This window comes from Haliaeetus albicilla, chromosome 12, assembly GCF_947461875.1.
Source record: "Haliaeetus albicilla chromosome 12, bHalAlb1.1, whole genome shotgun sequence".
Classification (NCBI taxonomy): domain Eukaryota; kingdom Metazoa; phylum Chordata; class Aves; order Accipitriformes; family Accipitridae; genus Haliaeetus; species Haliaeetus albicilla.
In genome coordinates, this window is record NC_091494.1 from 17,332,807 (window position 1) to 17,347,354 (window position 14,548).

At 39.0% G+C, this 14,548-nt stretch overlaps 1 protein-coding gene across 1 annotated transcript; it reads left to right on the forward strand.

Moving 5' to 3' along the window:
• Positions 1 to 52: 52 nt before the first annotated feature.
• On the forward strand, positions 53 to 14,542 carry HDC (histidine decarboxylase). Its single transcript, XM_069798325.1, has 12 exons — positions 53 to 2,812; positions 3,661 to 3,833; positions 4,886 to 4,999; positions 6,409 to 6,531; positions 7,357 to 7,491; positions 8,425 to 8,568; positions 8,820 to 8,886; positions 9,735 to 9,897; positions 10,003 to 10,093; positions 11,267 to 11,365; positions 12,053 to 12,154; positions 12,352 to 14,542. Exons 1-12 carry the CDS (start codon positions 2,785 to 2,787, stop codon positions 13,108 to 13,110), a joined length of 1,998 nt encoding a protein of 665 aa, XP_069654426.1. The 5' UTR covers positions 53 to 2,784; the 3' UTR covers positions 13,111 to 14,542.
• The last annotated feature ends 6 nt before the right edge of the window (positions 14,543 to 14,548 follow it).

Below are 14,548 nucleotides of genomic sequence, written 5' to 3' on the forward strand. Positions count from 1 at the left end.
ACTCAGAAAAATATGAAAAAACAGTTTTAAGCTTAGAATGGCCTTCAAAGGTAGGAGGGGGAGGAGTGGGGAATGAATTGCATTATACAATATGAAGTAAAATCTTCCTTCTTCAAACTTGGACTTGAGTTAATAGAATTGGCAGTTAGGAAAGTCCTAAATATCCTAGTGTTGGTATAAATTTAGCAACTTTGATGCCGATTGGCAAATTTGACCCCAAAATAATCAAAAGATAAAAAATGGAAAACCTATGGTGGTAGTTCTTAGGATTATTTTCAGGGATATAATCATGCTTAGCTGGTACTAGGACTTGAAGCAAGCCTTGTACAGTGAGTAACTGTAAATTGCTGTATTTTAGTTTTTTTCCAGAAACTATCCAGTATGTCTCTAGTGAATGCAGGAACCAGTTAGTCAGGTTAAATGTGCTGGTTAGGCATTGCTCCAATTGAATTATTCTGTGATCAAAATAATGTTTGTGTCCTTACATCCCACAAACTTAACTACAGTTTAATCTCTGTGAACTCTTAATAATGATAAGAATTTCAGCGTTAGTCTGAGTGGTGATAGTGGTAGTGTTCACATCCAAGTGGAGAATTTCCCACGGTTTTGACGGCACAGAGCTTTGTAGCAAACAATGAAAAGAACCTTTTCTATTCATTCTGCTTCCTGTGAGCAAATATTCTATTCCTCATTGTCTGTAACAAAATCCTTCCAAGTGCAGGGGAGCTATAACAAAAATTTATTTATCATCAGCATATTTACCCTACCTGTAACTCATTATCACCTATTTTATTCTAGTTCCGAACAGGACCTGCTGTTTGTTCTCTTCTGCACAGAACGAGAAACCAACCTGATGAAACTATCACCTTTGAGCAAAGGCGTAGGGTGTATGTCACATGGAATATTCATTGTGTAGTTTAGCTCTGAAAACATTGTTAAAAGTATTGCTCCTTATTTGCTGTTCCAAATTGAAATCATAAATGTAATTAGCTACCAGCTTTCTTTGAACAGATGTCCATATATTAATGTATTTAGTTACTTGTAGCTAGAATGACAGTTTTTGAGAACTTGGCTCTTTTTGAGTTGGTCCTGAGTTTGATGCCAGTTCCTTCTCTCCTTCTTTGTTCCCCTTTATGGTAGCATTTACAGTAAAGCCAAGAGAGGTTCATAAATTGATATTAAGTATGTGGGCAGCTTGTTATTTTTTTCTTAATGTTTCCAGAGAAATGTGAGATAAAGCAGATGAATGCATATAGTATGGGGTTTTTTCTGCACTTCTTGGATTTCTTTTTTCAATGCCTTTTTTATCATTTTTTTTAAATTTCAGTATGTTAATCTGATGTGTGTCTATCAGAGCATCTTTGTCATATCTCTGAAACAGTTCTTTCTCAAATATCTAATCACAGCAGAAACTAGGAAAGGTTTTCACATTGTTCTGCAGAAAGTATGCTGTGGAAAAAGACCTAACGACTTTCTAGAATAATGAAAGCATTTAGGCTACCTTATAGTACATGAGACAGAAAACCAAAGCTGTTCTGACAGCCAGTTCTCTTCTTTATGATGAGAACCGAGAAACTGCTGTCATGTATTGGATGAAGGGTCTGCCTAGCATCCTGTCTCCAGCAGGGCCAGCCCTAAGCAGGAGCCTGAGGTATAGCAAAAACAGGGCAAGCATATATAGTATTATGTAATAATTTCTCTTTCTGGTGCTTAGTCCATAAGTCCTACCTCTCTTTTCCCGGGGCTGCCTGGTATGGGTGTAGAGCAAGTGAGTTCCTTCCGGTGAAGATAAGTGCTCAACATTGAGTACAGTGTCAAAGGCCATGCTGCCAAAGATAGGTCAGGATGTGTTTTCAGGTCCTAAAACTGGAACAAGGAGTAATCTACATGGCTGCTCTTCCAAATTGAGAACAATCCAGGTAGAGGACTTAGAGGAATTCTGGAGATACAAGGCTAAATCCCAGTGCTTATGCATATCATGTGTGAGAAAAGCAAGTGCAGGTGGAGGGGCAGGGGGAAGATGTGTTTTCCCAGCTCAGCAGTCTAGGGTGATATCAGTGGAGGAACATCACCCTGCAGTGTAACCTGGACTGATCTGGAAGGGCAGGAGATCCATGAAGAGGACCACTGCTGCTTTGTATTGCACTTCTGGAACCGGCAATAACTGTAATGCCTTTCCTTTTAGCAGCAAGGGACTGACAGCATTAAGAGTGAAGACTTGTGAGGATGCAGGTATATGCTCTTCGGAAAACACAGTCCTACAATTCTTTAAAAAAAAAAAAAAAAAGTCTCCACCTGCAGTGTCAAATTTGTTATGTGCTGGTGCCTTGTTTTAATGACTACTGCTAGTGCAGTAGTTCAGTGTGCTAGAGTAACATGGCTGCTTTTATTTGGTTTTGGAAGCTTTTGAGCTTTTTGTCTCCCACAGGTCTGATGTTAATGTGTCTTATATTCATGACATGGATTACTGTGAGAATTCTGAAAGATTGTTTGAAAATGGGAAAGGGTTAGTGCAGAGGCAGCTCCTCCTAGAGATATACTATCTTACACATCAAAAGAGCATAGATGAGAACATAGGACAGACTAAAAGCCCTCAGTTGGGAGGAGTTAAACACTCACCAATAACCTGCCTACATTAAACCTTTTCCAGAATGCGTGAGTCTGAGAGATAAAGGGAGCTATAAAGGGTGAAGCAGCTAGCAGGGCACCAGACCAAACTGCCCACAGCTCCTGAAAGGTCGTGAAAAGCCCAGGTTTGAAGAGGTGCTTTTAGAAGGAATCAGTATGGAGCCTGAGGAGTACAGACGGAGAGGTGAGTGATCCTCTGCTCTTGGAAATAGGTAGCATTTGCTCACAGAGATTAACTGTTGTAAGGCTGGGAGTGGTACCCAAAATTAAAATGGGCTATATATTCTTTATTTGCACATGTGTCCTTGAGACTTAGATCTGCTGAGGCTGAGACAAAAATGTCTCCCAGGGTTGAGTTTACTTTAATGGATTTAGAGGCAGTGGATGACTTAAGCTTTTTGGTCTTACATTTAAAATACTGTGGGAAAGCTGCAAAACTGATTCTGAATAAACTTATGCTGAGGGGTGATGCACAGTGGCTCTTCCCTGGCTGACAACATGAATCTTCAGTGATACACAGTTCTGAATATGGGGAGCAAACTTTGGTCCCAGGGCTGGAGGAGATTGCCTAAAAAGTGGAGAAAAGGTGTGAAGCTGTTCAGCTGTTTTCAGAGGATGCAAAAGGGTGTATGCTATAATGACAGGAAAGCATGGGGCATTATGAAAATTTAATTTCTGTGAAATGCCGTTTCAGTTAATTTATAGGTAAGAAAATCTGTGTATCTTCTCAGTAATCAGACAAATTGTACTTGTACCATGATTGTATTTTAAAGGTACATCTGAACTATTCAATGATGACACGGAAATAACCCTGTGAATCTGTTCTGTCCCCATGAAGCCTGTTCTAGAAGTTGTGTCTCTACATTATTAGATGGGACAAGTAGGGTGTAGGAGGAAGGTTAGTTCCTGTGGCTGTTCTGGGAGCAGTATTCCAAGCCCTGTCCAATGCTAATGACAGATTACATGAAGTGCTAGTACTACTAGTGAGTTTTCCTGCAATCAAAACTCAAAGCACTGGTTTGCCTCTTCCAGGGAAAGAGATGGTGGATTACATTTGCCAGTACCTGAGTAATGTGAGAGAGAGACGTGTGACTCCTGATGTACAGCCAGGTTACATGAGAGCCCAGTTGCCGGATTCTGCCCCAATGGACCCAGACAGCTGGGACAACATCTTTGGAGATATAGAGAAGATTATTATGCCCGGGGTAAGAAATAAAGTATAATTGTGACAGGAAAAAGCCTTTACTACCTGGCGTGAAGACCAAATCCTGGGAATGTACAGGTTCTGCAGAACATTTACCTAAATAAGTAAAGCACCCAAAATGTAGAGTAAGTCTTGTAGACATTATGTCCACAGAAGGATTCTGGAGATTACTGCTGTGTTCCTAATTACAATTTTAGGGAATAGACTGAATGTATTTTTCAGTTATTTTATATGCTAAGAGTAACTCATGTTTGCTTAGAGGGAAATACTGGTTTTCTGACACTGGTGAATTTAGCTTCACAAGGCCTCTACCTGCTGAACTGCATCATCTCAATTCCAGAGATGTGGAAACTCAGGCACAGAACAGTGAAACATCTCTTGCCGAAGGTTATGTACATATAAGATCTGTCTCCTGCTGTTTGAATGTAAAGGTCTCCATTCTCTTGTATGTAAATGCTGCAGATTCTGCTATGGGAGTTCATATTACCTTATTAAAAGTTTTATGTAAGAAGCTGTTTCAAAGTCTATTTTAAAATTTTCTTTATAGATGTTTGGAGAAACTTGGTCTGATGTAGGAGAGGTAATCACATTAAATATGTTAGTGTCCCACATACAAGCTCTTTCAGATATATAGAGGGGGGGCTGTACTAAATTGCTGTGTGTAGCTAAAGGCAAGGTATTTGACAGAATTAGCAAGAGCAACTTTGTTGCAAGGATTCCCCTTAAAGATAAATATTTCAACAAATGTTTCGGACTCTGTTGTGCAATGTTCAAGAGACCATTCTTTTCCTGTTCAGAATCTTTGTCTGCCTGTTTAATTCAGATAAATGCTTTTGCTATAATTTGGAATTTATCTAATAACGACACAGTGTTATCATTTGCTAGTGCTGCACTCCTGTTGATATTATCTCTGTAGCTTTCTGCTAGCAGATCTATAATTGCACGTTATGTTGCTGTGATCCTTTTCCATCACTTTAAACAGATGGTAATCACTACATCTCGTGCAGAATTTTGTGACGTTTTCAGACTTAACTTCTAGATAATTTTTTCTAGGTAGTCCATTGGCAAAGTCCACACATGCATGCCTACTTTCCAGCTCTTACTTCCTGGCCTTCACTTCTTGGAGATATGTTGGCTGACGCAATTAACTGCTTGGGATTCACATGGGTAATTTTTTGTTGTTGTTGTTATTGTTATTTTAGTTATTCATCTCCTGTGTGTATTATGCAGGAGCAGGTCATAGTCATTCTTTCGTGTTCTGTGAGTCAGTATAATTACTTACTTTAACCAATTGTATGTCATTTGCATAAATGAAAAATGTCATTGGAAAAAAAAAAAATAGAATATGTAAGAGCAAACATTACCTAGTAGTAAGAGGTGAATGAAGAAAATATACCACTAGAAATGTCTGTTTTCTAATTCTTTGCATATCCCACTGTGAGTATTGTTCCCTATCATCTAGACTCAGTGCCAAGACTGTTACGCAAGCACGGCAGCCAATAGAGCAGCCACCATCCATGGCTGCAGGCTAGGTTGGGCTCCATTCCAGTTCTCCTGCTCCTTTGAGAGAACACACTTCCTATTTTTCCTTTTCTGAAAATAATTGTTTGGTGGCCTGTCCTGGAATATCTGCATATTTTGTATCCTCCTGCAGCAGCTACACAGCGCTACTTGGTTATGACTCCACATACCTCACTAGCATTCTGAAGCCAATATTTTCCCCAGTGGTGAAGTTGCCCGAATTTTTAGATGTATGTCTCTGTGTAAGAAAGCAGTAGAAACTCATAAACCTGTAAGAAATTGATGGTTATGGTCTCCATGTAGCTGTATCAGATCAGCTCGTTGTGTACACAGAAACATCCATTTCCGTGGCCTCAATCTAGTTTTGATAGATTTCTGTTAAGTTTGCAATGCAAACTGATTTTTTCCCAAGTGGAAAATTGGACACTGCAGGACAGCCTTCATCTTTCTTTTGCCAGTTTTCAAAAAGCCTCCCTTAACTCTCAGTTGGAAGACAGATCAGCGCCCTTTCACTTTAGGGACCAAGAACATGTACTTGTGTGGTGAATTGCAGTTCCAGCGTTTTGTCTCAAATGGCTCGTTGTGATTTTTTTTTTTTTTTTTAATGACTCTAAAATTATTGATAGTTTAGAAGCTCAACACTGAGGTGATGCAGGTAGCTTGGAGAGAGCATTTTAAGGAGGTTGGTGTGAGTTTCTGTTTGGTGTTCCAAGACAGCAACTGGTAATGAGCAAAGTACCTGGAGATGACCCTCAACTGCAACCTTAACATAGAGGTCTGTATTACAGAACTCACCAAACAACATAATTTTTATTACAATAGCATTGTGTTCTGCTAGGTTTGGGCCAAAGTATTAGAGTTAGCTGCTTATATATGCAATGCTACAAAGCTTGTCATCTGCCTTCATTGCATCTAGGTGAGATTTCTCCCAAGGCAATTAAAAAGTGTTAATAGCTATTAATTAAAACGTGATATGTGGTTTACTCTAGGGTTATACTCCTACTGTGTTTGCAGGGTGAATTACAGCCTGCTTCTCTTTTTTTGGATTTTTCTAGGCCTCCAGTCCAGCCTGTACAGAACTGGAAATGAATGTGATGGATTGGTTGGCTAAAATGCTGGGCCTTCCAGATAAATTCCTGCACCACCATCCCGACAGTGTGGGTGGAGGAGTATTACAGGTAGGGGAGATTAGAGGGGGCCTCATCAACATTTTGTTTTCACTCAGGTGAATTTCCCTCTGGGTGATAGTTTTCCTGGAAGCAAAACCAACAAAATTTGCTCTGTGGGTCTGAATAGAGACGAATCCCAATTTGACATTACTTTCCCAAATTTTAGTATTAAATATAGGAGACTATAGAGTAGGAATTGCTATTGCTTTTAGTCCTAATGGTGTTATGGATGAGGAGCAGGTACTCTTGTGGCCTTACTAAGGATAAATGAGAGTCAGATTTGGTTTCTCCAGTCTGTTTCACATCACCAAATTATTCACTAAAGTGATTGTTATATAGAGTTGTCACTGTCCTTCTGCCAGCAGTCCTTAGCCTCACAAGAAATTAATTTTCCTTTTTCTCATGTCTGCTTTGTGTCTCTGAGAGTTGCAAGATCAAGGCCTGAACCTTCACCTCCTTTCATAAGGCCTAAGCAAGTATCCCCTGGAATCAGTGCTGAGGCTCTGTGTTGTTATAAGGAGCTTTGCTCAGGTTTGTAATTTTTACAGGGGATACTACACTCTAGCTGTAGAAGGACAAAAGGAAAATGTGATTCATTTACTCCCCCCAACTTGGTCCTGCATGTTAAAAATGTACAGCAGTTAAAAGGTTTTATTATGTGTTGCTGGCCCAGAGCTTCTCATCAGCTGCTGACTTTCCATTGCATCCCAGAAAAGCGGTAGTAGAAATAAATGAGGGGGTGGGCCGCTCAGCACTTCAATGACTTTAGTAAATCCCTGGCAAAATAGCAATAAAGTAGCAATATGCTGCACTAAATGAGCAATGTCTTTGCAGAGCACTGTGAGTGAATCAACCTTGGTTGCACTGCTAGCAGCAAGGAAAAACAAAATTCTGGAGATGAAGCTTTCTGAGCCAGACACTGATGAGTCCTCACTCAATTCTCGCCTCATCGCTTATGCATCTGATCAAGTAGGTTTTTATGGTTACAAAGAAAAGAAATTCAATTCTGTCTCACCCAGACCATACAACGTGAACTTGCATTTCTCTACCAAGAGAAAAAAACATGAATGCCTCACAAGCATGAACGAATCCCTCTAATGTTGCTTTCTGCAAATGGGGAAACAAAATCAGTGTGAGATGAGGTTTTGTATGGTCCCAGCAGTCCTCAAGACTGTTTCACATGACTCATTTCTGCACTTCCTTCCCATTTTCCACAAAGCCTTACTCCAGTAAGTAGGTGCTGATCACGTGCTGCTTTAGCTCTTGTTTTTTCACAGCCTCCTTCCACTCAGGCAGGCATGCTCAGGGAGTTACCTCAGTGCTGCTCCTGGTTGTGGTCTCCACTCTAGGCCTCTGTGCTTGTTCTTGGACGAAACATCTACACAGTACTGTGGCTCTGCCTGCAAACCTGTTCTGTCCTTGGACTCCTGAACTGAGCAATCGTATTCCTCTGTGAAAACTGCAAAGGAAACACACTAGTGCTGGTTCTCTTTCAGTATAACTAAAAGGGCTTTTTCTTGTGAGGGGTTTTGGCCTACCCAGATGTAGGCACACTTCAGGGATTTTTATCTTCTTATGGCAGGGAGGAAGGAATAAACTGAGGTTGATCCATTTCTAGAGGCTCCTTTAAGATCTGAATTTTGATAAATGGCCCTCCAAACACAGGGTGAGGATGCCGATTATTACGTTTTAGAGACCAGTACCCAAATAAGCGTTCCTTGGAATTAACAGTGTATTATTTCTTTTAGTTACAAAGAAGAAACTTTCAGACTTGTATTAATATGGATTATAATAAGGACCTTACCTCTGCTTTTGTTGCAACCACTGTCTTTTGTAAGACCATAATTTATCACAGCTGTTCAGCCTCAAACTTGCTTTCTTACTGCTTCTCTTTTTTTAAAGGCACATTCTTCTGTAGAAAAGGCTGGCTTGATTTCTCTTGTGAAGGTGAAATTTCTGCCTGTGGATGAGAACTTTTCCCTCAGAGGTGGAACTTTGAAGAAAGCCATTGCAGAAGACAGAAAGAAAGGCCTGGTGCCAGTCTTTGTATGTTCCAACTTTCTGATTGGGGGTATTGACATAGTGTTGTATTCTTAATGTCAACAAAAAATTACATCTGAACCATTTCTTATTGTGTTGAAATACATTAGCTGAAGGTTAAAATCTATACAAGAATTTCTATTTTATTGAACAAAAAAAATTTAGTATTTCAACTGTCTGTGATAGCCTCTCCTTTTCTTAAGTGCTGCATCCATTTATTAAACAAATGCCGTCTTAACAGGTTTGTTTTCTTCTAGGTTTGTGCAACTTTGGGTACAACTGGTGTCTGTGCTTTTGACAATCTCTCAGAACTGGGTCCAATTTGTAAGTGTCTTTTTTTCCTTATTTTGAACTATGATAGCACAGAAAAGATATTATGAGACTTTTTCATGCCAAAACCAAGAAGAGTAGAAACACTAATCAGCAGAGTTTTTCAGATGTGTCTCAAAGATCGGTGGAGTCAGCACAAGACTTTGCAGTAATTTTTGTAAGATTTAGATTAGAATGCTAAAATACATTCTATTCAAGATGGATGAAATTTGCCAACTAATAGATCTTTAATGTGGTTATTCAGGGAATACAGACTGTACAGTACAGTATGCAGTACTGTTGTAGGATGGATACATAAATATTTCACTGAGCAAAGGAGTTTTGAAGGTAGTGTTTCGTAGAACATCCTTTGTAGCCACCAGTTCAATAGGTAAATTTGATATGGTTGCAGATTCTATTCCAGCATAAATTCTAACAGTAGCTACTGAAGACCTGAGGCACTTTCTGTTAAGGGTCAGAGTCTGGCTTCTATCTCTGGGTCCTTTTTGCTTGCCACCATGGCTTTATTCTGGCTTTGTGCAACTGAGTTGTACTGGGGAATTTCACTTAGTAAAAAGGCAGGTGAGAGAAATCAAACCTTAAAAAGCCTCACTCATATGAAATAAAGAATAGTGAATTTTGTTATAGGGTCCTTCTGATTTCAGTATTATCCTATATTTTGAGGTTCTGGATCCACAGCTTTAGAATAAAACTAGATTGTCAGTTGTTTGTCTCTATTGCTATTTTGTTGTCAGCCTGTCCACCTCCTGCAATAACATGCACCTAGTTTTCGGAGAGGAGAGATTAAGCATGTGCTTTGATTCCTTATGTCCCTTACATAACAACAATTTCAATTCCAACAGGTAATGCTGAGGGACTCTGGCTTCATATTGATGCTGCATATGCAGGAACAGCATTTGTATGTCCTGAATTTCGATTGTTCTTGGATGGAATTGAATATGCAGATTCCTTTACTTTCAACCCTTCTAAATGGATGATGGTTCATTTTGACTGCACTGGATTTTGGTGAGTAAAGGCAAAACACAAACAACACCAAAAGGATAACATGCAAATTGCCAAGTCTTTCTCTGCACAATTTTTTGCTAAATACATTCATTCTACAATTGATAGGGTTAAGGATAAATACAAATTACATCAAACCTTCAGTGTTAACCCTGTCTACCTCAGACATCCCAACTCAGGAGCTGCTGTTGATTTCATGGTAAGTTGTTGTTTGAGTTGATATTTTAAATTACCTATAAAATGTTCAGACAGACTGCAAAATTCCTCACACTATGGAGCATGCATATCTTATAGCTGGTCTTATTACAATTATAGTGAGATCCTAATGCAGATTAAATAATAAAACTTTGAACTGAGGCCTGGTTATGAAAATTAATTATAGAATTGCTTTCAGGTATAGAGATTGAAGTACTTAAGATTTTTACACAGATGGGGATCCAGCTTGCCTTTTTAGTTAGAAGGGTCATTTCTGTGCATTGTGTTGCTGAACTAGTTCCTACTGATGGCATCTTGGCTGGTTTTCTTGTATCTCTGATATGTAGTAAAATAGAGAAAAGAGTAAGCAATGGAAACACCACACTCTGAAACAGCAGTAGAATGAATTACGTTTTTCTTCAGATTAAGGTATTCATAGGAGAGCTAAGAGGCATTTCACTATAGATCCATCTTACAGCAGATTTCAGTATAGTAAAACAAAAGAATAGTCACTGCTAATTGTTTCTGCTATGATCTCACCCTAGTGCTGAAAAGATAATTGTTTTCTTGGAATCAATAGTGCTTTTCACTAGAGAGTGTAGAGATGGACAGAAAAAAATATATCAACGAGTCCCTCTTGTGGTTAAATAGGACCCTACATGTAATTGTGTAGCTCCCTAGTATTCCTTTACATGTTTTGTCATTCTTCCACACATTAGGTGTTACTTCCTCTGGAAGGGTCTACCCCTGTATCAACTCTCACTGTTTATAGTTGATTTGGGAAAACGTTCCAAATGGCACTTAAATATGCAGATTACAGGAACTGAAGTGGGGACTCAGTCCTAAAGTGGAAATGGACACAACTTAAATTGATAATGATCTTTAAATGCAAAAAGGTTTTGTTATTAGCTGGTAATTAACTAAAAATTCTAAACATATCTAGACCATAGATTAAGGGGAGTAGATAAAATCTTATTTTTGCAAATAACTGCAAAATATGTAGACACAGCATTTCTTCAATGGCTATTTCCTAGGCTTAGCAGATTTTCAGTAATACGAAATTATTTGTGTCAACAGAGATTTCTGACCTGAGTCTGAAGCAACAGAGGTAGCAGTGTAAGGGGACACTCCTTTCTGTTCTTTTTGCACTCATTGATACACTGTTGTATTTTCACAGCACTGGCAAATTCCACTGAGTCGTAGATTTCGTTCTTTGAAGCTGTGGTTTGTGATTCGTTCATTTGGGGTGAAAAAGCTTCAAGCTCATGTCCGACACGTATGTGAATTATTAATGCAAGCATAAATATATTATGTTCATTTATTGGTAGCTGAGTTGAATAAATTCAGTGATGCAAAGATGAGTAACAGAATCCTCTGATGTACAAAGCTTGCATGTGAATACTAAATGCATGCTGATTTTACTCTTACCTGTAGAGAATGACTGTGTAGACAAAACATTTTCTGTACCCTTCTTGGAAGCAATAGGCAATGGAAAGCGACTCAATAAGTCAATGCCTTCTGCACATTGCTGAGTACTAATCTGTAGAAGCTTTCTTTGAAGCAAAGTGGCAGCTGTTTGGGAGGCTGGCTGTGATGGATGGCTGAACCCATTGCTATGAAAATTTACAGGCTTAAGTCTCTGATGGAGTGTAAATACAAGGGATCATATTGTGGATCAACGGTTGCCACAGGACTTCAATCTGAGAAGGCACATTCTGTTTTCAAACCCTCTTCTAGAAAATTTCCACACGCAGTCCAGTTACTCTTGTTCATTGTCAAGGGTTTGCACAAATAGATAGACTTTCCACTTAGCTTTGTTGTCATTCTTCTGTTTGCTACCATTCATGCATTGGAATGATGTATTTTAGTAAGGAAGGGAATTCTTTTTAACTACTTAAGTTAGTGCCTTACAGTGGGTTTGTGACAAACCAATACATGACTACTTTTTTTTCCTTAATTATAGGGTACTGAAACAGCCAAATTCTTTGAATCCTTGGTTAAAAGTGATCCACTCTTTGAAATTCCTGCCAAGAGACATCTTGGACTGGTTGTATTTCGTCTAAAGGTAAAGACTGGGCCTTTTGCATGTCTCTTTGGAATGAACTGACTACAGCTGATCTTTCCCCAGACATTAAGAACTGTGAATAAACTTTCACATAAGAATTTGTAAAGCTGGAATTCTTACTGAGATGTCTGGATGTCACTGGAAATTTTAACTATAGTCGTTTTTTAGTTTCTTTTTCTTATTTGTATTTAAAACAGGGTCCCAACTGGCTGACAGAAAAACTCCTGAAAGAACTAAGCAGTTCTGGCAGGCTCTTCCTTATTCCAGCAACCATTCATGACAAGTTCATCATTCGCTTTACTGTAACATCTCAGTTCACAACCAGGGAAGATATTCTGCAAGACTGGAACATCATTCAACACACTGCAGCCCAAATTGTTAGCCAGAATTATGGGTTGCACTGCATCAATTCTGGTGGTGGGGCAAGAATGCCTGATATGATAGCTAAGCCTGGTTCTGATGCCATTAGTAATGCTTCTCAGCTTTATCTAGACGGAGGAAATTACAAAACACCTTCCAGAAAAATAGTTGTTCAGCCTAAGTTAGTAGCAAGTCCCAGTGCATGTGTGATTAGTCAACAAGTGAGAGGTCAAGAGGATCCTCTAGATGACTGTTTTCCAGAAGATGTCCAAGATGTTACCAAACATAAGTTAACCTCTTTTTTATTCAGTTATTTATCTGTTCAAGGCAAGAAAAAGACAGCACGTTCCCTTAGCTGCAACAGTGTGCCAATGACTGGTAGTCTAGAGCAATGTAATCCCAAAGCAGCAGCCACTGACAAGAAGGAGTCTTATGCAAATGCCAGAATTCTTTCCAGGCTGCCTGAAGAGGTGATGATGTTCAAAAAAAGTGCCTTCAAAAAACTAATTAAGTTTTACAGTGTCCCAAGCTTTCCGGAGTGTAGCATTCAGTGTGGCCTTCAGCTGCCTTGTTGTCCTCTGCAAGCCATTGTTTAACAAGTAAAAGAGATTGGTCCTTAAGACCTCTCCACATAGAAAGAGAACCAAAGTTTGCTTATTCATATGCAATACTACATGTTACTTTGTTCAATATGTAAGCAGTGGTAGTGACCTCTGAGAAAATTCCTGTGCTTTTACTGGTGGAAACCGCATGTATTTATAGATTAAAATGTCAAATAAATCTTGTAGGCATATAACATGAAACTCTGGTATGTAGACTGTGGTAAAGTAAATGCTAATTTCTTCCTTATCAGTCCTCATAATGGACAGTTTCTAGCTGCTAGGCTAGAACCATTTTGATAAAATATGCTGGCCTCAGTAGGGGGTAAGCAATTTAGCGCTCTATTTGCACCATTGATTTTTTTTTTCAATAACTTGACTTAAACTCTCTAGACTGCTGCAAGGATCTGTGTGTGCAGACAATGCCAACGTCAATTCTGAACTGCAAAATGAAGGGTGTAACCTCTCCAAGAGATTTTGCTGTATTAGGGCAATTTTAAAACTCCCTGAGTTTAAAAACACAACAACAGCCCTGCCATTCCATCTGTGCTAATCACTTACAGTGCACAGGAGGCTTTATGCAACCATGCTGCAAGAGAGTTGCCCTTGCTAAGCACCTGTGGCCTTTCTCAGCATTACCTAAGGTCTGTAAATCACAAGTGCATGAGGAAAGAGAGTAGGAGTGATACTTCGCCCTTTCTCATTACAGAAGAACTAAGGGGCATTACAGCAGAAAGGGTCTTTATGCAGCAAACAAACTTACTGTTACAGGAGGCCAGTGATTTACGTATTTTTCAAGAATAATTGGAAAAACTGGGGGGAGGAAAATCTATTGAGGGCAGCTTTAAATTTAGAGATACTGCTGTTGAATCAGGAAGCATGATGAGTGCTAGGAGATTATTATGAGAAAGCACTGCTAGATGCTCGCTGCCGCCTTCATAGTTGTTTCCAGACATGTACAATTACCCCATTTTGAAGGCAGCGTACTTGGCCAGATGGATCTTCAGTCTGACCCAGAACAACTATTCTCAAGTTACATAAACAATGAGTCTAGTTAATCAGAACAATTTCCATACTTTTATACAACATCAGCTAAACTCACAGTAGGGTATTTTGAGGCATGTATTACAAGGGGCAGTAAAATTTGGCCTGCTAATTCTTTCTAGTAAGAATAGATTTATTTTATTCCATTCTGTAATATTATTTGCCTTTTTTTAAACCCTAGGGAAATCTAAGCCACACTTTATTATGAAGTATCTGGCCTGCCATTACTCTATTTGCACCCAAAGGAAAGTATGCCTTAGTTCTTATAAATTGTTCTCATTCTGTGTATGTATTATTTGGTGCGTGAAAAATAAGAGGGCATCTCTGTGGCAATGGATGAAAGTTAATGTAAACATCTAATACAGACTTTTTTGGATTAGTTAATTTCAGA